This window comes from Mastigoproctus giganteus, chromosome 6 (assembly GCF_048544385.1).
Source record: "Mastigoproctus giganteus isolate SK-2022 chromosome 6, ASM4854438v1, whole genome shotgun sequence".
Taxonomy (NCBI): domain Eukaryota; kingdom Metazoa; phylum Arthropoda; class Arachnida; order Uropygi; family Thelyphonidae; genus Mastigoproctus; species Mastigoproctus giganteus.
In genome coordinates, this window is record NC_143580.1 from 58,380,601 (window position 1) to 58,403,710 (window position 23,110).

Here is a 23,110-nt window from a genome sequence, read left to right on the forward strand (position 1 = left end):
AGACACAATTTGGCGACAGTAGCCCTTGTGTAGTTAAACCCAATAGCAATAACAACAACAGCATTCACACACAGAAATTGCAAAAAAACAACTCTTTCACTTTTATGTGATGTCTCACTATCTAGGTTGGATCTTACAGACTACAATGAAGAAAGTACTGGTATAGTTCTTAAGCCAAAGTCCAATAACAACTAATTGATAGTATGGCAAGGAGTAGGAGAGGTAAATGTAGGAAGGTTTCAGGATTGCCAACAAAATCCTGCATGAAATTAGTAATGGGCAAGCAAAAATTTAAATGCATGTATCTCTTGACCCATCTTAATCACTGCAGGATTAATTCTGTATTTTAAAAGATACCAGTATTATGTAACCATCATTTCACTGTAATTGGTAATGTTGCATGAACCTAAATGAAATTAGGTAAACATAATCATTGTCATTATATCTTTATAGAGGCAAGTTCATTTTCATTATAATTAAGTTTACACAAGCTGATGTTTATAATTAAGTTTACACAAGCTGTCATTTTTTAACCAGCTTCAATAATTCTGCTTCTTGTTGCAACCAACGGCGAAGATTTTTCCTGTCAATGCCGGTTTATTGCGATATTATTGAATTTTGACTTTCCCCCGTTTTTAAACGTGTCACAAACTGTAGTTTTTCCTTGGTAGTATACGATTTTCGTTTACTAGACTTTTTATTTTTCATTTTTAGGGTTAAATATTCTGACAACGAGTAAAGACGCGCAGTTCACGTCTATTGCAATGACATCTCGGGCATGCGCAGAGCGCCGATATACGGTACGTTACGAGAAAGCGTGTTATTATTTGTCCCCAATAGGCTTCTATTTGGAAAACAAAATCCTACCATAGGCCCAGATTGGCCTATATTTGGGTGGGCCTCTTAACGGAAAAACCCAGTAGTGTCATGAGGAACTGTCTCAAAGATGATCTTAGCATGGGTGAAGATCGAAAACGTTATCATTGAAACGTAACAGTGGCTGACAGATGCAGATGATATTTGATCATTAGTTAACAATGTTAAACAACAGATGAGCATTAACAGACCAATTGTGTGTAGAATTCAACATGAGTTGTGGGCAGCCTGTTTCCACAAACTATCAGAAGGAAGCCACATAATGATGGATACCACATTAGGTTGCTGTACATAATCTGCTCCTAACACTTGCCAGTACCTACATGCATGTTTTATTAGTGCTGGGAACTTAGACTGTGGACTGGTGAGCAGGATGGAATGTGATGTCTGATAAGTAGTCCTTCACCCTTTTCTGCTGCAAATGGATGTATATGTATGTATGTGTGATGACAGCTGAAGGAAATGTACCTTCCAGAGTGACTGCATCCAGCAGTCAACAGTTTTTCTGGGACATATAGTGCAGGATATATATACCCGGCATGCCTGTACCCTTTCATCCCATCTCACCAAAACAGACTGCACATCTATCCTGAGTGATTAGAAATAATTGCTCAGGATAGATGTGTAGTCTGTTTTCCAGGATGACTGTTGTATCTCACTGGGCTCATATTGTTTGTAGTAGTAGCTCAAAGAACTGAGGACAAGGTTACCTATCTGCCGTGCCCCTTGCAATCACCTGATGTTAATTATATAGAATTAGGGAGTTTTTGGAGAAATGCTCATGACAGAGGTTTCCACCATAATCCAACCTGTGTGAATTGGCAACTTTTCTTGTTGGTGATTAGGGCTGTATTCTTTACAAAGAATATGCAATTAATGGCTGACTTCTGGTAATTATATTCATGATTATGTCTACCGCCTGCAGTATAAAATTGTTTCAAACTTGCATTTGTATGAAATATTGCTTGAAGCACAGATTCAGTTTTGTTATTGAAATTTTCTTTTGAATTGTCACTCACATTGAGGATGTTCTGTACTGAAGTAGATTGGTAATAACAACACTGATCTGCATAATGATTTTTTCAAAATTCATGGTGTTTCTGGGTGTACTTTTAGTGATAATTCTAAAAATCTAAATCTTGTTTACCTATTATGCACAGCTTTTTTTATGAACAATATGAATTATATTCTTAGATATGCATTCCATGTATACACAATATGCATAATATTCCCTTTGTGACTGTCAGGTATAAAATTGCCAAGGTGTGTTTAAACATGTTTTTATCTGCAAGTCAGGTAGCTATATCAACTATGAAGTGTTTCCTCCACATTGTTGTTTTCTGGTGCAGTTGTGCTAAATAGTATTCTAACTTGATATTCATATTCTGTCTTTTACAGTGACAAATTGTGGTTATGTGAATATTCCAAATATATTTTGTTACATTTACAGTAATTACATTGTGGTAAATCAGAGGTCGGATACAACATTCATTTGTGAAAAATGAGTGTGCTGCATATTTTGAAATTAAGTGACCAAAATAAAAAATTGCCCCCCCCCCCATAATTGTGTGCCATACTCATGTGGAGCACTTGCTATTGTTGTAAAAGGAAAACCATAATGTTTGCTATTCACATGGTATGGAGTGAACCTTGGGATCATATTAATGACTGCTACTTTTGTTCTGTAAATGTAGCAGGATGTAATGCAAAGAATATTACTTCAGCTGTATGGCTAGTACCCCATGGACCTGTACTACTGATACCACCTCCACCATTTGTTCTTAAACATGCCATCTGATCCTAAATCTGACATTTGGGATCTAGAGGATGACATAAACTATTGTGGTAAAGAAATTCCCAACCCTGGACCACAGCGGTTTACACAAAGTGAACTTGACAGTTGGTGTGAGATTTAAATCTACCTAAAGGGTCTGCAGAGCTTTTTTAGAGTCAAGATTAAATTTAAGAATCTGTTGGCCCCAAGAATAATCTTTTATATGGTATGGACAGTGTGAAAAAGAATTGGTTCCTCATTTTTCTGAAGAAGACTCAGTGATATATTGCATCAGTAACCTTGCAGTTATGAATTTCTTTGGAATTTTCTACCAATCAAGAGTGGAGGGTATTTATTGATTCATTAAAATACATTAAAGTAAAGCCTCAAAGGAGTTCTCCTTCATTATGGAAACAAGATGCATCCATTCTTGTAGCCTAATTAGAACACTTAAAAGAAAAATATGAAAATGTTAAACTTATTTTTAGAAAAAATTATTTGTTATGAAGGTCATAGGTGACTACTGTGTGGAAATTTTAAAGTTATCGATCTGCTATTCAGCACAACTTGGTTACACAATGCCTTGCTTTCTGCTAATGGGATTGTCAATCAAGAGGTGAACACTGGGAAAGGAAAGTATAGCCACAAAGACAGCTCTGGAGGCCTCACATTAGGAAGGAAGTAAAGCTGCTGGAATGAGTACAGAGAAGGGCAATGAGATGGATAAATGAAACCAAGGGTTGCTCTTACGAAGAAAGGCTTAGTTCTGCAAATTTCAGTTTCTCGAGACTAGGCACCTACGAGGTGATCCGATTGAAGTGTATAATGCCTTGAATGGTTTGAGCAAGCTCATTGCTGATGGTATTCTTCCTCTTGCCCAGATTAATCACATGAGGGGACATAAATTCAAATTGTGGAAAGACAGTTGTAGAATAGATTTGTAGAAATTTGCCTTTAGCCAGCGAGTGTTTAATTGCTGGAACAAATTTCCATCTGTCGTTGTGGAAGTTGATAGGTTAAATAAATTTAAGGAGGAACTGGACAGGCATTTGGAGGGAATGGTGTGATTTTTTTTTTTTTTTTGCCTGATGCTGCATAAGCTCATACTTGCTTTCTTGCATCACATGCTACTACTACTACTATGTACAAGCTAGTGCAAATGCATCATATTAGTATGCAGCTAAACTCTGAATTAGCACAAATATGCAAAGGCGGCATTGTTTAAGTTATATCTCACATTGTGAATACCTTCACAATGACTTGCCATGATATTGCACTACTTCGAATAATTAATGCTTCACCAAAGGAGAAAACTGTTGTTACTTATTCTCATTACTTCGTTGTCTAAATCTCTTGCAACCTGAGGCTAAAGCCCTTAACACATTTCATTTCTATTTTTTAAAATATTTTTATATAAAAATAACTTGTCCATAAAATCTAAAAATATAAAATAAAATAGATGCACCTCCACCAATATTTTCATTTTTTTTTTATTTTTTTATTTGTAAAATTTTCTGACATGATATAGCAAATCTCAAGTAACTTTTGAAATTTCCATTAAAAATGGAGTTCAGATTTTTTATCAGTAGTAAAACGTCAGAGAACCTTAAAATGCAAACTAGTTTAATTAAATTGTGGATGACCCAAATCTAGTTGGCTTGGAAGATGTATTCTGTGACTGTATGGTGGTTTTGCCAGTTGTCACATGTGGTGAAGTTTGTGGGTGGATCTAATTGGAGGTTGTTTGGAGTAGGAAGCTTTCCGTAGGCTATTTGGTCTGCACAATATGCAACTAGCTTGCAAACACACTTTATTGACAACAAAATTGCATGAACTACCTTATGAAAACTGGTGCACTACGTCTGAATAGCCAGTGCACCGAAAATTCCCAAAGAACAAAGCTGACAAGATAAAATTAAGTATATGTTTGAAAAGAAGGATTCAGATACATTGCATGATCATCCAGGAACAGAAGAACATTTTGTGTAGAGTTCCTTATTTTGACATTGAGAGCTCTATGGTCGGTATATTTTTAGATTCTGACAAACATAAATGGTGTTGCTAGTGCCATCCATTGTGACTGTTCCTCTGTAATTGATGGGATAGTCTGAAGATTGAGATTGTTTGTAGAGGTCTGTGTTCAAATCTCATCAGAGACTGGATGAATTCTTAAAGGCCTCTTCCTTTGAGCTATAGGTAGCTGCAGTAGGCCCACCCCATCCTATGAATTATTTGAGGTTTTTTTATCCTGTATGACACAGATTTGCCTGTGGATACACAGCTTGTATGGACATACTAGACTAGTGCTGTATGGTCTAAGATGCTAATGTGCCACCAGATCAACAAAGTAGTACAAAGATCATTGAAATGAAAACTGAAAGGTTAAATAAAATCATAAACAACAAGGAAATGATGTATGTCTGTCTTCAGTGTAGTCCCCATTACATTCAACTAACTTCAGCCAGCTGCAATAATGCCCAGATACCCAGGCACACGCTTCTTGATTAGACCGGGGTTCGAGCCCGTCACCACCAAATACGGAGGATGCGGAAAGGTCAGGGAATGACCACTGCATATTCACGGAGCAATATGGCCTTAGTTGCTAATGCCCCTAAAAACCAAATAACAGCCCAGATACCCAGTTTCACCAGTTGCACCAACCACATTTTGAGACATCTGGGATTGAGTCCTGTTGATGACTAAAGGGATTTCTAAAGGCCTCCTTGATTGAGACTAGCTGATCTCAGGCAGACAGAGTTGGGTTTTCTCCCATGAGTTATTCTGGACTTTTGAGTCAATATAACATACAGATCAGCACCTGGACAAGAATGTGGACAGACACAATACACAATGGTTCAATATGGATCGCAGCTGTTTCATTACCACTAAGTTTTTTTCTAAGTTGCAGATGCATCTTAGAAATAAAACATAGGTGCAAACAATAATTGACAAGAAGTGATGTCCTCTTAGTGTCTTTTAGTGGCCAACAAAGGCTTTAATTATATGCAACTGAGTCTGGTGAGTTGGAGGATGGTTTAATACCTCAGACAGCATCTCCTGTGTTTCATTCACTATAGAATGGGCATTATGTGGATGAGTGTTATCATGCTGCAGGCACAAACCTAAAGACAACAAACAGATGTTTCTCTGATATGTGCTGAGTCAATTCTAAACTTGCATGCAGCACAAAATTTTCAAAAGTAATGTGATGGCTTCCCTGTATGAGTTCTTCCACAGCTGCTATGACTTCTAGTGTTACAACATGATGTGCTTGCCCCAGTTGAGAATTAGCTCACACATACTCAACCAACATTCTCTGGTAAATTTCAGCAGGTTTTATTCCTTCTTCATTCAAAAATCAGATTACAGATCACATCTCTACCTTTGTGAATGACTGCAGGGGTGCTGCCATCATTAAAAATTACTGTTTCCAAATAATTCTAGCAGATGGTGCCATGTGAACACTCAGTGTTGCCAAGACTTTGATCACTAATCTGATACAAGGTTGTTATCAGTTTTTGCATAATATACATTTTATGTTGATTTTGTGGGTTTCATTTGGATGACCTTTGTACGTGATAAATCATGTGATGAGCACACTCTGACCAAAGTAGTCATTGTGCCAATAAATGACCTTGAGGAATTGAAGGATGGTCATCATTCATTGGATTTGACTGGTAAGAACTAAAAGAAATAACTGAAATTGTTAACATTAGTCTAGGCTGATTAGGTTCATTTTGTAGTACTGTATTTTATTTCAAGTTATTCATTGCTAAATATTATTTTAGGTCTCTGGGGTGTTGGATTGGCTACACGTAAGGCTGACCTAAACAAAGTTCCCCTGGGTCAAGACCAAGACAGTTGGATGCTCTGCGGTGATGGTACTATTGTCCACAATGGTGAAGTTCTGTATAAACTACCAGAGGTACCCATGGAAGGAGACATAATTGTGAGCATTGCAGTTTTTAATATCATTTCTCTGTGTGCTGATTATGGTGTTATGTCATTTCCCCTCCTATGTACTGATTTCTGTTGTGACTTCTTATAACCATTTTGCAGTGTTTGAGAAAACTAAAAATTAAAAGAGTATTATTGCATTATTTTGTTAAATGTTTTCTTAATGGTATGAATATCTGTATATTGCACCTGTTATCTTGAGAACAATATCATTGAATTTAACTTTATGTTAACTTTATATCCAATTATTTATTCAGTGTGAGTAAATAAGGATTTACCTTTAAGGTTCAGTTTATTGCGGAGCACTTGCTTGATATTATATTAAGTGAGTCACTAAATATCTGACATTACTGATATCCAATAATTCTAATTATAAAAATTTAATTGTAATGATTAAAGTGTTATAATTATAAAGGTTATCAGACACAAAAGTTGCTGAAATTAAGACCATAAGAATTTTTCTCACACTCAGAAACCAAGACAAATTATTAGGAGTTAGCAAATACTGGCAGTGTGATTTCCAGTTCATGTAAGTTGCTTTTTTTTAACTGTCAATTGGCATTTGATTCACTTTTGCAGCTGAAAAAAGTTCTAATTAAAGTTGATGACATTATGAATTTTAGTGTTGCTTTATTGTTTTGACTTGTACCATTAATTTTGTTAAAAATTGATGGTACAAGTTATTGGGGGGGTCAGTATTGGGGGGGGTCAGCTAGACGACATTCAGGAGCTCAATAGTGGAAAGCGCTATATAATAAAACGTGTACATACGTCTCCACGAGCCGATGGCTCCATCTATGATAGTGAGTGCATAGCATCTGTATGATAAAATGCTTTAGATGTACGTGTGGTTCGATCAGTTTTTACAGTGCACGAGTTAATTCGTGTGAACATTGTTAGTTTCTTTGTTAAGTGAAACTCTTTAAAAGTTATTATGGTGTCTGGAAAACGTAAATATGAAGACAAGAGTAGGGGATTTAAGGCAGAGCAGGAAGAGGAGTTTGGTTTACTGTTTTTCTCCACAAAAACAATGTGTCTTTGTGTCATGTAACACTGTCACATTTCAAGGCCAGTAATCCTAAGCGCCATTACGAAATGAATCAGTTCTTTCACCCAACAATTTCCTGCTGGTTCCGTGTTAAGGTGAACTAAAATATTGTCTTTAAAAGAAAAATTTAATAATCAAACCAAGATTGTCAATGTTTATTAAAGAGGCAGATGTAACAACAGAGGCTGGATTTATTTTGGTCTTCAATATTGCTCGGGCAAAGCACTCCTACATGGAAGGAAAAATATTGCTTAAGTATTTTCAGTTTTAGACCCAGACAGTAGAAAACTGCATAAAATGATCAAACAAATCCCTGCATTCCGACGTACAGTGGAAAGATGAACTTCTGTAATCAGCACTGACATAAATAACTTGCCACATGATTTAAAGAATTGCTCAGGACTGAGTCTGGCCTTGGACGAATCTACAGAAATTGAAGATAAACCCCAACTAGCCATATTTGTTCATTTTGATAATCTAGACATGAAAGAAGAACTATTAGATCTGATTGCTTTCAAGGATATGACTCTAGCGTCAGACATAAAAGGCGCTCTTGATCTCGCGCTTGGCAAAGCTTCTGTACCGATTAAGAAGATAGTCGGTGTTGCAACTGACGGCACCCCGACTATGAGAGGTGTCAATTTGTGGGACTTTTAACTGCTGACACATTTTTTCCCCCATCCATTGCATTATTCATAGGGAACACCTAGCAGCTAAATATTTTAAATATGAACGTATTATGGAGGTAGTTCTGAAAATTAACCCAATACGTACAAGCACCAAAACACATTGACAGTTCAAAGCGTTCATGGAAGAAATAGACAATGATCAGCTTTCATATGACGTATCATGGTTTTGTTTAGTAAGGTGGCCCTCGGTAAGCAATATTCTAACAAAGTTCTTTCACTTGATGGAACCAATCAAACAATTTTTCAAAGGAAAAGGGAAATCTTTCCCTCAAACTTGATGATGCCCAGTGGTTAATAGATATGGCATTTTTCACAGATATTGTTGAGCTTCCACAACAAACTGAAACTCTTTGAAAAGGACCTGGTTTCTAAAACCTCATTTCACATGTTTGAGTAAAACTTTGCAAACTCTACTCGGATTTGGAATAATAACTAGAGATTATGCATGCAAGTTACACAGACTGGCAGAAGAAATTAATGATAGATTTCGTGAATTTAAGAGCACTTAAACCATCATTTGCATTTTTGGAAAATCCTTTTCTTGTTGTCATTATTGTCATTATGAAGAATGGCTGTCCCGTCTCACTGTCAATTGCTGGGGATACAGCAGCTGTAGAGTTGGAGGTACAGTAGCTCCAAGAGGATGGATTGAAACAACTAAAAGGAAGTGGCTGCTCGATTGTTGAGTTTTGGAAGCAGGTTCCAGAACTAAAATATCCTGAAACAAAAGAGTGTGCACAGAGATTAATCTCTATTTTCGGTACGACATATTCTTGTGAGTCTTTGTATTCAACATTTAAATTTATTAAAAATAAGTATCGGTATATTGCCCAACAAGTCATCAACCAAACTTTTGGCAGCTAACTGCTAAGATGGACAGCACCCATAAAGCATTGACAAGCAAACCCAATATGTAAATATCTTCTGTGAAGTATTGTCTTCACAGAATTAGAATATCTTCTGTGAAGTATTGTCAGAATTAGTATTTTGAGAAATTTATGTATTTTTTTTGTTTTTGAAAAAAAAAAAAAAACTTTAACAAGGAATATGTTTACTTAAAAAAAAATGTTATTTTTAAACTTTAATCAGTGTTATATATAAAATTTTGATATTAATAAAAATCAAATATATCCACATGAGAGCCACACCACAAGCCAGTGCAAGCCGTGCTATGACCACCCCTGGTATATCCCAACAAATAAAAAAAAAAAAAAGAATAATAATTTTCAAAGTTTAAAATAGTTTGTAAATAGCAGAAATTGAAGAACTGCATGTGAGAGTAAATAGTATTCTAGTGCAACTTTTGGATGATAATATAGGAAGTGTGGCATATCATAATGCTATTTATGCTTTGCCTTTTCCTTTCTCTATCTGTCTTTTTTTTTTTTTTTTTTTTTTTTTAATTTAGTTGGTCTGTTTTAAGATATATCAACTACCAAGTAGGGGCTTTTCATTAAACTACCACAAAGAAAAGTATAAGAGAGACATCATAAACTTAGTGTTACACTGTGTACAGGGTGACTTTAAAAGAGTACACAACTTCAGAGCTCATAGAAATAAAAATTGTCATTTACTATTGTTGGGACATTCATTGAAGGACAGGACACCCTTCTATGGGAAACTGTGGACCTACAGGCCCTTGATATGAATGGCAGCAGTCATATGGTAGACATGAATTCAACAGTCCCTTTTTTTCCCCCGACTTTTGCCTGTATCTGCTGTGGTAATTGATGCCACTCCCTCATCAATCCTGTATTTCAGTTCAGGAATGTCTGTCACCACTAGTGGCACAACACATACCCACTTGCTGAAAATGAAATTGGTGGATTTCTCATGACATTGGCATAAGGTTGAGTCTTTCTTCCATAAAAATTTTCCAATGTGAGATGGCACAAAGCATTATTTTGGGGAGTCCCTTCATGCTCAGTGTTTAATAATTTTCGATGTCCCACATCCAATTGTTGATCCTCCTCAAGTGAAAAGTCTCCTCAAGTGAAAAGTGACTTCATCACTAAAAACAGCAAGCGATATTGCCATGTTGCCCTCTTCCATTTTCTTCGAAAGTCACAGAAAAATCCAGAGTGCCTGCATTTGACATTTGGTTTTAATAACTGTGCTAACTGCAACTTGTCAGCTTTCAAAAGTAAATTCTTCCTGAGAATATACCTTAGATTGTTCTTTATGGTATATTTGTAAGTAGATTCTTGCATGCTTTGCTGAAAGACCTTCTCTTGCACATTTCATTAGTGGTGTGGAGAATAATTTTTACATTCATTAATTAAATGACTTATGAAAATTGTAAAAATCAATGTTCAACCTTAAACCATTTTCCAGTACAGCAACTCCCGGCTTTCGTAATACTCGTCTTACGGAAATTCGACTTTACATATGTTTTTGCTGGCCAGTGCGAACTTAAAATAATAGTGGAAACATATTTTGCAACCTGTAGGAATAAATAGAGGTATTGTGAAAATATCATAATGTGAACCGAATAACACTGTTTTTTTTTTTTCTCGTTCCAAGACCTCGGAAGTTGAAATTTTCACGATATAACTAAGCTATTTATCTTTCTAAAAGGTCATTTTTATGATGGAAATTGCACTACACTTTCATCGTTATCATATGTTCCGTTATAAGAATCAATTTTGAATGCTTTTGTGATATTTTTCTAAAACTCATTTCTGAAGGTCACTACCATAAAACAAAAACGATTTGTACTTTCCAGTTTATTGGGCTTTTCTGTTAGCGCAATCTATTATATATGGGTAGTAAACTCAATCTTATTGCATTTACGATAATACCGATAACTGGAATTCTGTGGGTTTTTATGTTACGGTATTATGGTGAAATTAGTTCCCCTTCACTGAAATCTTCAGTCATATTAAAAACATAAATAAATTTTCAGAATCTTCTCTTCATTCCTATTTGCTTATTACAATGGTGAAGGGAAAGGGACCAATGGAAAGTGCAAGCGCTGGCAGTGCCAGGAAACGAAACAAAATTGATTTAGAAATGAAGATGATTAATTAAGAATTACGAAGCAGGACAAAGTTTGTCATCTATTGCACGGAATTAATTCTCGCTGCTTCAACAGTGAATACTATTTTAAGGGACAGTGCACGTATAAAAGAACATGTTAAAGGATCAATGCATTTAAGATCAACAGTGATCACAAAACAGCGTTCAGGTGCTATATCGAAGTTGGAAAGCTATTAATAATATGGATGGAAAATCGATTCAGAAGTGAGTGCCCCCGAGTCCATTGGCCATTCAAGCAAAAGCAAGAAGTATTTATGAAGATATTAAGGATAAGTACGGTGAACCCCAAGCCAAGTTTGTGGCAAGCAGTGGGTGGTTTAATAGGTTCAAGCATCGCGCTAGTTTCCAAAACATTAAAGTGTGCGGTGGAGTCACCAGTGCAGCTGCAGAGAAATTTTTTGATGTGTTGGAAAAAACCTCTTCTAAATCTCCACAGTCCTCAACTTCCACAGCAGCATGCTTATCAACTGGAGAGTTAATTCTGGTAACGATGCACAAAAGGTAAAACTTGCTGACATTATGCCTGTCTCTTCCCTCTTTTTGTAATTTTATAATTTTGAAATTTTTGTAATTTGTACACTTTTGTAATTTTTCCTGCACATGAGATAAAAAAAATCGAATAAATAATTCTATTTGCATGTTCGTCAAACATTTATTTTTTGCTTTAATCAAGTTCAATCAAGTTTGCTTCAATCAAATGTGTGAGTGCTGCATAAGCATTTAAGCAAATTCCGACTTACATAGAGTTTAGCAGAATGCAACCCTTACATAAGTCGGGGAGTGGCTGTACTTACTTTACTCACTGGTGCCAAAGCATATTGTAGTGTTCCTTTTTGTAGCATGTATAAAAGCCACATTGAACACTATCAACAAATTTACTTTTGAAAACTGAATGATGCAAAATGCTTTTAGCCATGCAGAAGCTGTTTTAACATGTTCCCTCTGGTAAAATTGATGGAAATTAAATTTATAGATGAGATTTAAGATTATAATTTTCAGAGTTTATCTGTCATTTGGTAATGTATGGTTAGTGTTTCATGAACAACTGAAAGCGTCTCCTTTTTTTGAATCATTGCATTATTGAAATTTGAAGCATGTTATATCATATTTAAGCTGGAATAGTTTAAATATAATAAAAAAACTATTCCAGCTTAACTTGATGGGTAACTCTAGTCTGATGGTTGCCTCTAAATTGGTAAAAATAGTGTCAAAATATATAAGCAGAAAAATAAGTTTTGGTTGCATTCTGAAATCTGTCTGAATGAAAAATGAAATTTTAAAAAGGTTTTTTTTTTTTTTTTTTTTATGTCAAAATTTTAATATTTCACATTCACACTTTTATTGTTAGGGAGTTACTTATGACCACGTGGAACTGAATTTTTATCTTAATGGAAAAAATCTTCAGTGTCCAGTTACTGGTGCCAAAGGAGAAGTATATCCTGTATTGTATGGTAAGAATATAATATTTATTTTTAATGAATACAGTATATTTTTGATGTGAAACATCTATAGTAGCACCTAACAATGGAATGTAATGAAAATGCGAGGTGAAAAAAGAAATTGTATCGTTGCAGTCATATGACAAATACTTGTATTGTTGCAATCATACTATTCAACAAATAGCTAATTAGGCTATTGGCATGATGTTAAGATCCAAGCCAAGGATGTTTTCACATAAAATAAACATTTTTTTTCTGCATACAAAGTATGCACAGTTTTTTATTATTGCTGTTTTTAATTAGAAAAAACCTTCAGTAATAAGACATTTGTGAAATTGTGCAAGAGTTACTGTAATGGGAATTGTGTGCGTGCGTGCGTGCGTGCACACATGCATGCACACCAGTGCCAAAAATGAAAATTTTGATAAAATAGAAAAAAATTAAAATGAAGAAATTGATATAAAAATATGCAATACACTTTTCACCATGTGTATTTATACAAATTAGTATTTAGTTTGATAATAAATGTATTATACAGGGTGCTTCAAAAATGATGGTCAATAATTTAAAGGTGAAAAGTACAAACTAAAATAAGCAAAAAAGCCCCAGTGAACATCTGGCTGCAAATGAACCGTTTTCGAGATAATGCACGTTTTCTGTTAAGATCCGCCACTGACTATGGGAGCACTAGTTTAGCAAAAAGTTGTAAATCCTTTGCTAATGGTGGTTTTATTAAACATAAGGTAATACATTTTTAATTTTTGGTTTCAACACCACAGGATTTTACAGATGTTACAGGATGTTACAAAAGGTGTTCAAAATGCTGTCTTTGCATCCGTACACAGCTTTGTAGTCTTCTCTGCATTGAGTTGCGAATCCTCTCAGGCATTCCTAGGTCATTTCTGATTTGCTGAAAGGCTCCTTCAACCCGACGCTGCAATTCCTCAACTGTATTAATGTCAGAAGTGTACACCAAGCTTTTTACATGACCCCAGATACAAAAATCTGGGGTTTTAAGTATTAATAGGATAATTCGAAAATTGTAGATCTCTTAAAGTACCATTTATAACTGACATAATATAATAGCGTAGCTTAATTTAATTTGTTATGGTACTCACGTTTTTATAATCTGCGTTGATTTTGGAATAAAATGGATGATAATTTTAAATTTAAGTTAGCGTGAATAAGTTAGGATTTAAAAACAGAATTAAAATGTGTGTAAGGAAGTAGAAGTGCCTGTCCTCGTTGTCAATCTTGGTTGTCAATGTTGAAATTTGAAACAATTGAAGTTATATAGTTGGAAACAGAAAGCTAATAGCCATAACAAGTGGCTTTCGTTTTATACGTCTTCAGTTGGCAATGGTAGAATGAGAGTAAACGCATGTATTTAAGAAGACTAAGTTCCTGTGATGCTCCTGGATACACGTGGGAATCTCAGGTGCATGAGATTCCAGACCGGTGCTGTGTTATAGGGTAGTTTGGAATTTAATACTTGGAGAGTGGAATGGCGGTGAAACCATTCTATAACTAGGGCTTCATATTGGAAAATTTTAAAACTGGATTTTAATTTGATAATAGGAATGGCTGAATCTACTAAGGGGGTGTGGTTGTGGGATTGAACATGTGTTGCTAATTCGGTATTGGACTGTCCCGTCCTAAAGCTATTGTAGTGGTAGTATGCACGTGTGTTTGATGTTTTGGTAGAACCGTATTTTGTGGTGGTGCTACCAATGTAGCAAGCATTACAGTTATCTTGACATTTTATTAAGTAGATGATATTATCCATGTCACTAATGTGGTAATTTTGTGTATCTTTATATGAGTTGAATAATGAACCTAGTTTATTATAAGATGAGAATGTAAGGGTGATATCGGTACCTTTGAATAAACGGCAGAATTGGTTGGCAAAATTACTATGGTAAGGGAGGATAATAAGTGAATTATTATTGGAAATGTGTTTGGGTGGGTTGTTAATATTATTTTGGACTGTGATAATAGTTTGTTTGATTAATTGAATAGGATATTTCCTAGATATGAATTTACTTGTAAGATATTGTAGTTCATTATTAAGGTCATAATGTGTGGAACTGTATTTTATAGCATTGTAAATTTAATTATAAAGGACTGCATGTTTTGTGTTAAGAGGGTGATGCGATTCAAAGTGTAAGTATTTGCCCGTGCGAGTGTTTTTTCTGAAAATTCTTGTTCCTAGTTTTATATCGCTTCTGTGTATAGTGAGGTTTAGGAAATTAATTTGTCCAGCTTCTTTTAATTCCAGGGTATATTTTAATCTATTATGCATGGAATTAAATTTAATGAAAAGATCACTTATTGTGGATTTTGTGCCCTATTAAGAGGATATCGTCAGCGTATCATATAAATAACTTAATATCTGGGGGGTATGGTTGTAATATATGATTTTCTACGGAGGCTAGGTAATTTCAGATAGGGGGGCTGAGATCCCTAATCCCATAGGTTTGCTGGTAAATCTGATTAAGAAATCGGAAGTATCTGGCATCTAATAGAAAGGTTGTGAGCTCTAGTAAGCTATTAATTGTGAGGGAAGTACGGTTGTGGAATCGAACACATGTTCAATCCCACAACCACACCCCCCTTAGTAGATTCAGCCATTCCTATTATCAAATTAAAATCCAGTTTTAAAATTTTCCAATGTGAAGCCCTAGTTATAGAATGGTTTTGCCGCCATTCCACTCTCCAAGTATTAAATTCCAAACTACCCTATAACATAGCACCGGTCTGGAATCTCATGCATCTGAGATTTCCACGTGTATCCAGGAGCATCACGTGAACTTAGTCTTCTTAAATACACGCATTTACTCTCATTCTACCATTGCCAACTGAAGACATAAAATGAAAGCCACTTGTTATGGCTATTGGCCTTCTGTTTCCAACTATATAACTTCAATTGTTTCAAATTTCAACATTGACAACCAAGTACGAAGATGTGCACTTCTACTTCCTTGTGCACATTTAATTCTGTTTTTAAATCCTAACTTATTCACACTAACTTAAATTTAAAATTATCATCCATTTTATTCCAACATCAATGCAGATTATAAAAAGGTGAGTACCATAATAAATTAAATTAAGCTATGCTATTATATTGTGTCAGTATTAATAGGATTTAAGTCTGGTGATCTGGGAGGCCACATTACAGGCCCACCTCTACCTATCCCCCGTACCTTCTAGTTAGATACTGAGTCACAACTCGAGCAAAATGTGCTGGTGCACCATCATGCATAAACTACATGTTCTGGCGTTGCTGAAGTAGAACATTATCATTATCAAGTAGGTCTGGAAGAACATTCTGCAGGAACTGAAGGTACAGCTCTTCTGTTATCCTGTTTGGCAGAAAGTGTGGTCCAATTAGACAGTCTCCTAGGAGTCCTGCCTAGACATTCAACGAGAAACGTTGCTGATGTCGTGACTTGTGAATTGCATTAGGATTTTCGTCAGACCAAACGTGACAGTTATGAAAATTAAAAATACCATCACGAGTAAACCCAGCTTCATCAGTGAACAAAATGTTGTTTAAAAATTGGGGTTCAGGACACACTGTTGTTGCATCCACTGGCAGAAGTTCACTCTGGGAGGGTAGTCTGTATTGCTGAGACCTTGTACATGCTGGATGTGGTAGGAGTACAGTAATTAATGATGTAAAATTCACCACACACTGCTATGACTCAGTATGCGCTCTTGCAGAGCAACCCTCCTTGTCGAAATTCTTGGATTTTGTTCTATTCTTTCTAACACCCTTTCCTCAACAACAGGTGTTATGCTTCTGGGCCTACCTGCTCATACTCCATGTGCAAAGCGCCCATGTTCTCTAAGGTTGAACTGATATTGCATATCAGTTCAACTATGATGTACCCTGATGAATGCACCTGTTGGGCTGCTTTCGGCGGGGAAATGCTTCTTGGTACAAACGTGCAGCCTCGAGTGCACTGCCGTTGGCTTTACCATACATGAAGTGCATGTCCGCACACTCTTTGTTGCTGTAACCTCTTTCCATGTTGACTATCCTCTGATAAGTACTAGTATGCCTGCTATGTCTCAGAGCTTTGAGAGAGGGAGAAAGGGAGAAAATGAGCATAACCTAAACAAACAAGTCAGTGGTGGATCCCAACTAGATATGTGCAATATCTTGAAAACAATTCACTTAAGGACCCATGTTTACTAGGCTTTTTTTGCATATTTTAGTCTGTACAGTTCACCTTTAAATTATTGACCATCACTTTTGAAACACCCTGCATATCAGTTCAACTAATTTATGCTTCTAATCTAAGTGCAATCATCAACATCTAAATCTGTTATATCTAATGACTATCTAGATTGCTGTGGTAATTCAGATCAGTCATGGACTGTCAGTGTTATTCTATTTTCTGTTATATTTTTGGCCCTAGCCGGAGTAAGCCCTCTTTCTTCTAATGTTGCTTGACATAATTGATCCATCTTACTCTTGGTCTGCTTCTGAGCCTATTACTGTTCATTTTTGCTTTAGATATCTGTTTAGTTAATCTCCCTTCATCCATCCATATATATATATATATATATATATATATATATGGTCAGTGGCAATAATGCAGTAACACACATCCTTTGAATGGACTGTGGGTCAAGCCCATGACTATTAAACATGATTAATGATTGTTTTCATGGTTTGTTATAAACTCCTCTGACCTGGTAGCCAGAGTGTAAGCAAGAACATCCTTTCTAAATGCCTGTAACATCTTTTCTTATCTTTGATTGCTTATTTCCCACTTCATGATTTTTTCTCAGTTTTTTTATTTGTATTTTTATTTTTTATTTTTTTTTTATTGTTGGATCTAGTCCACTTTAAACACCATTCCTACATAACACAAATTTACTGAGATTTGTACCAGTTTTGGTTATTTAGTTTTCAAAATTTTCCTTTGCAGGCTACTTATTTAACAACATAGTATCATTTGCATATAATAATGATCAATTTTTACATCTCCCACTCTAAAAGCTTTTTTTCAGAAACACTTTTGATACTGTTGCATATAAAAGACAGCGGTACAAATTGAAGCAAATATAGCATTAGGGTCTAATTACTACTAGATAAAGGGATGGTTGAGCAGGAGAAGACAGAGATTGGTTATCAGTGGACACTACTCTTTGTGGATTAATGATATTAATGGGGAACAGGCATTCTGTATGTTATCAGACACTCAGTCTAAAACATTGATGGATCTAATATCTTTCTATTTCAAAAGATTTAGAAGAAGTCTGGTTGGCCTGCCTCCCTAAAATCCATTCATGCACACCTTCTCGATGGTAAGCCATGTTACGTCACTTAGGTGGCAACAAATGTGTACAGTGGTTCTCTTCAAGATGCCTGGTCAGCGTGAAGAGGAAAAGACCAAACCCTCCAGCACATCACAGCAAGACATAACAAATGGCTCTCAATCCCCAGTGGCTGTCACTCCCCCCTCTTACAGCAGCAAGAGAATCAGAGTGGAAGCAGAGGGGGCTAAGAATCTCTGGGTATGACCAGGCTGCCATGCATGGAAACTGAATTTGGCCTGTTACAACGTAAGATCACTCATTGGTGAAGACAGGATATTAGAGCTGGAAAAGGAATTAGAAAATGTGAATTGGAATATCATCGGTTTGGCTGAAACAAGAAGAAGAGATGAATCACTTATAAGTTTATCAAGTGGAAATCTGCTGTACACTAATGGAAACAGTGAAAGGAGCAAAGGTGGAGTTGGCTTTCTGGTCCATAAAGATATAAAAAACAACATTTTGGAATTCAAAAGTACATCACCAAGGGTGTCAAGACTAATACCCAAGATTTCTAAGAGGTACAAGCTAAAGGTTATAATGATTTATGCCCCAACATTGAGCCATGATGACGAAGAGGTTGAAGAAATGTACACTGAAATTGAATCTTCTAGATGAGCAGAAAACCCACTACACTATTATTATGGGGAACTTAATGCTAAGGTTGAAAAGAGACAAAACAGTGCAGAAAGGGGGAACTATAGGAAATTTTGGAATTGGTGAAAGAAATGAAAGAGGTGAAAGACTTGTGAAATTTGCAGAATCTTGAGGAATGTCAGTAATGAACACTTTTTTCAAGAAAAGGGTGAACAGAAAGTGGACATGGAAGAGCCCAAATGGATTAACAACTAGTGAAATTGACTTCATCCTCACTAACAGAAGATATATCGTGAATGATGTTACCGTAAATGTTGAAAGTAATCATAGAATGGCAAGATGCACACTTGATATAGATGTAAGAAAAGAAAGGAAAAAACTGACTCGAGTAAAGAATATGAAGGTCTTTGAGATAACAGAAGAGGAGAAAAAGCAGTATGTACTGGAACTTAAGAACAAGTCCGATCTTCTGGTGACTGCTCAGGACCAAGATATCGACAAGGAATATTACAACTTCCTGAAAGTGATAAAGCCCAAGAAACATATAGGGAAAAAGAAATCCAAAGAAGAAAAAATTAGTCAAGAAACACTTGTCATGATGAAGAGCAAGATAAACTCTGACAAGGAGAAAATTGAGTATATTTAGTTATGCAAGGCCATTAGAAGGAGACTCAGAGAGGACATAAGATTCAATACAAGAAAAGTAGAACAATCATTAAGGGAAAACAAAGGACTTAGATCAGCAGCCCCGAGCAGTAATATAGAAAGACAAATGATACTGAAACTGAAGAATGGCGATGGTGTACTTATAAATAGCAGAGAAGGCATAATACAAATAGCAGAAGAATACTATAGAGAATTATACGAGGAGTGAGGGAATGAAGCCAGCAGTGGGGAAGATGGATCGCAAATTAGTAACACATACGACATACCTGATATCCTTCCTGATGAGGTAAAACATGCGTTGAAGAAAATGAAGAATCAAAAAGTCCCGGGGGAAGATGAAGTTACTTATAGTTGTTAAAATTGGGAGGAAGAGACATGACACAAAAACTGGCAAGTCTCTTACAAAATGCATTAGAAAAGGTGTGATGCCTAAGGAGTGGAATAATGCAATCATAGTTTTGCTGCATAAGAAAGGAGATAAATCAGAAATTGGAAATTGTGTTCACAAGAGTCATTACTAACAGATTAGAAAGAATATTTGATGAGAATCAACCGAAAGAACAAGCTGGCTTTAGGACAGGATTCTCAACTATGGATCACCTTCACATAATATCACAGCTAATGGAGAAAGCAAATGAATATAAAACACCATTATTCCTGGCATTTGACTCCATACAGCATAAGACAATGTTTCGGTCACTGGAAAGACAAGGCATAGATACTCCATATATTATGATTTTGAAGAAAATATATGAGAGTGCTACCTCCTTTATTAAGACTAGACAAAGACAGTAGCAAATTTAAAATCGAGAAAGGAGTTCGACAAGGAGACACAATATCTCCGAAGCTGTTTACTGCTGCCCTTGAGGAAGCTTTCAGAAGATTAGACTGGTCGCAGAAAGGAGTCAATGTGAACGGAGGGTACCTAAACCATTTACGATTTGCAGATGACATTGTGGTCATAAGCCACGACCCCAAAGAATTAGAGGAAAATCTTAATCAGTTATGCACAGTTAGTAAGGATTTTGGACTAAAGATGAATATGGCTAAAACAAAAGTAATGATGAACAAGTATGCTACAGAAAGGGATATAATGATTGAAGGAGCAGTAATTGAAAAGGTGGAGCCATATAGTTATGTGGGACAAGTATTAGCTGTAAGAATGATAAATGGCTGGAAGTAAAGAGAAGAATAAATTTTGGATGGATAGCATTCAGGAAATATAGTCGCATACTGAGGAGCAATATCCCAATTTGTCTGAAATGTAAAATAATGAACCAATGTATACTCCCCACCATGACATTTAAATGAAACTTGGGCACCCACCAAAAGAATGGAAGAGGAGCTGAGAACTACACAGCGAAGAATGGAACAAATTATATTGGGAATCAGACTGTTAGATAAGAAGAGAAACACGTGGATCAGGCAGCAAACTCAAGTAAAGGACATTCTTATCAGAACTAAAATGGTCTTGGGCAGGACACATAGCTCGAAGACATGATGACAGATGGACTAAGAAAATAACAGAATGGTACCCAAGAGGAGCTAGAAGAAAACCTGGAAGACAACGATGGAGATGGACAGATGAAATTCATGAGTTTGTGGATAGTAAATGGATAGTCATTGTACAAAACAGAAGGAACTGGAAAGTTGGTAGAGAGGCCTTCATTCTGCAGTGGATTGAAAATGGGTGATGATGATATTAATGTATATGCTCCCCCCCCCCCCCAGGGTTCAGTGTTTGTCTCATTGTTTTCTATATTTATTAATGATACTGATGAAGGTATATCAGGCTTAATGTCTAATTTTTAAGATGATATAAACGTTGGCAGGATGGTTAATGACAGTAATCAAGGTATGATACTGCAATAAGATTTCGAAAAATTAAGCAGATGGAGTGAGAAGTGGAAATCAAATGCATGGTACTGTATATGGGTCGCAGTAATTGCAGAATAACATACCAGCTCTATGGTACCACACTGTGGCTAGTGGAGAATGAAAAAGTCCTTGGGTTAATTGTGCAGTCACACATGAAGTTCTCTCAATAGTGCAAACAAACTTCTAGGACAATCCATTGAGTTTTATCAGTGATATACAGAAATTTTGCCAGCAGGGAATAGTAGGTAATTATCCTGTCGTATAAGGCAGTTGTTAGGCCACATCTCGTTCTGCATACAGGTCTGGAGGCTTCATTTTACCAGGGATGTGGATTTGTTTGATTGAGTGCAGTGAGACTAGAGGGGAACAAAAGGGTAGTTGTACCAAGAAAGGCTTTATTTATGCAAATTGTAATGTCTGGAAACTAGGTACCTGCAAGGAGATCTGATTAAGGTATCTGATTCTGATGCTTTGAATGGATTGAGTAAGCTAAGTGCTGATGGTATTCTTCCTCTTTTGCATCTTTTGTAAATAATATTTACAAATGATGCAAAATTAAAATCATTGCAATTAATACATTCTTTTATTAAATGGCACGTTAAAATTGCAAAAAGAAGTGGTGATAAAGGGTAGCTCTACCTCATTCCAGGTTTAACTTTGAACCATTTCTAATGGTAATGCCTTGCCATGGAAACAAATTTAGTAGAGAAGAATTAAAGCATAACTGAAGTGTTGTAAATTGGCTTGCCTTTCTGTTTTCACTCTTGTGAATCAATTGCTAACATATTAGTTGTAATTATGGACTTGTTTGTAGAGCAAATTCTGCATTTGGAAAAGCATGGTACAGATGAGAACTTCTTTCCTTGGAAATGTATAAGTTAAATTTTGGAATGGAACTTACTGGGAGGGAAGAGAAATGGAAAGCTGGGAACATAAAAACAATATTGGAAATAAGTGACTGTGCACATAGCAGTATTGAAAAAAGTGAAAATTTCAGGTGATGTGAGTAATCTTTATTTTATTTTCCCTCTTTGATATCTTTAAGAAAAGGGAGGTATTTATTCTCCATGACACTGTTCCAGGGAGGAGGAAGAAATTTCATGGTGCTGGTTCCATTTAGGTGCAGTTCATTATGTAATGTTTGCAGTTGTCACCATTATCCTATTATTGTTGGATTACAATAAATTATTATTGTTACAATGTACGAAAGTCAGGATTGAATATACTACAGACGTTCACAATTTCTAGTGTTATCTTCAGCATTTATACAATATTTAACCTGTAATTTTGCTATAATGAGAATCCATTATAGAGTATTTATTCTGATTTTTCTAATCTAGTTATAGTGAACTTTTGATGTATCTATTATTTCCTTCTTTACCAAGTTCTAGTAGGTATAATTTTTCTTGAAGTGGTTTTTTTTTTTTTTTTTTTTTACTGTGCCATAAAATTATTAACAAAAAAAATTGAAGGTAGGCAGACTTAAAAAATTGACACTGGCTAACCTGATTTTTAACTCCACTAATACATTATCTGTTTACAATTAATTTTTATGTGGATTTCAAAAAAATACTATTTTCCTGTAATGTCACAATTTCTACCTATACCGGTATTTTGTGTTTACCCATAATATGTATATCTTATTACTACAATTTAGGAAAGTAGCATGACACAGCTATTGTATTATCTACAAATAATAATGTTTACATCTGCTCATAGATGGCCATAATGTTGGGAAGAGTTAATATGTTCATGTCTGTCTGTTTTCCACCGTTCTCATTACTTGAAAGACAGTTTTAGTGTGGGTACGGTTATAGTT

At 35.7% G+C, this 23,110-nt stretch overlaps 1 protein-coding gene across 2 annotated transcripts in view; it reads left to right on the forward strand.

Moving 5' to 3' along the window:
- The window catches only part of LOC150084319 (SPRY domain-containing protein 7), a 129,143-nt gene that overhangs the window by 39,364 nt on the left and 66,669 nt on the right, over positions 1 to 23,110 (forward strand). For both annotated transcript variants that reach the window (XM_090375166.1, XM_090375167.1), the window contains exons 3-4: positions 6,439 to 6,599; positions 12,732 to 12,834. In XM_090375166.1, coding sequence (XP_090231292.1) covers positions 6,439 to 6,599; positions 12,732 to 12,834 — 264 coding nt within the window. The remainder of the gene's footprint in view (positions 1 to 6,438; positions 6,600 to 12,731; positions 12,835 to 23,110) is intronic.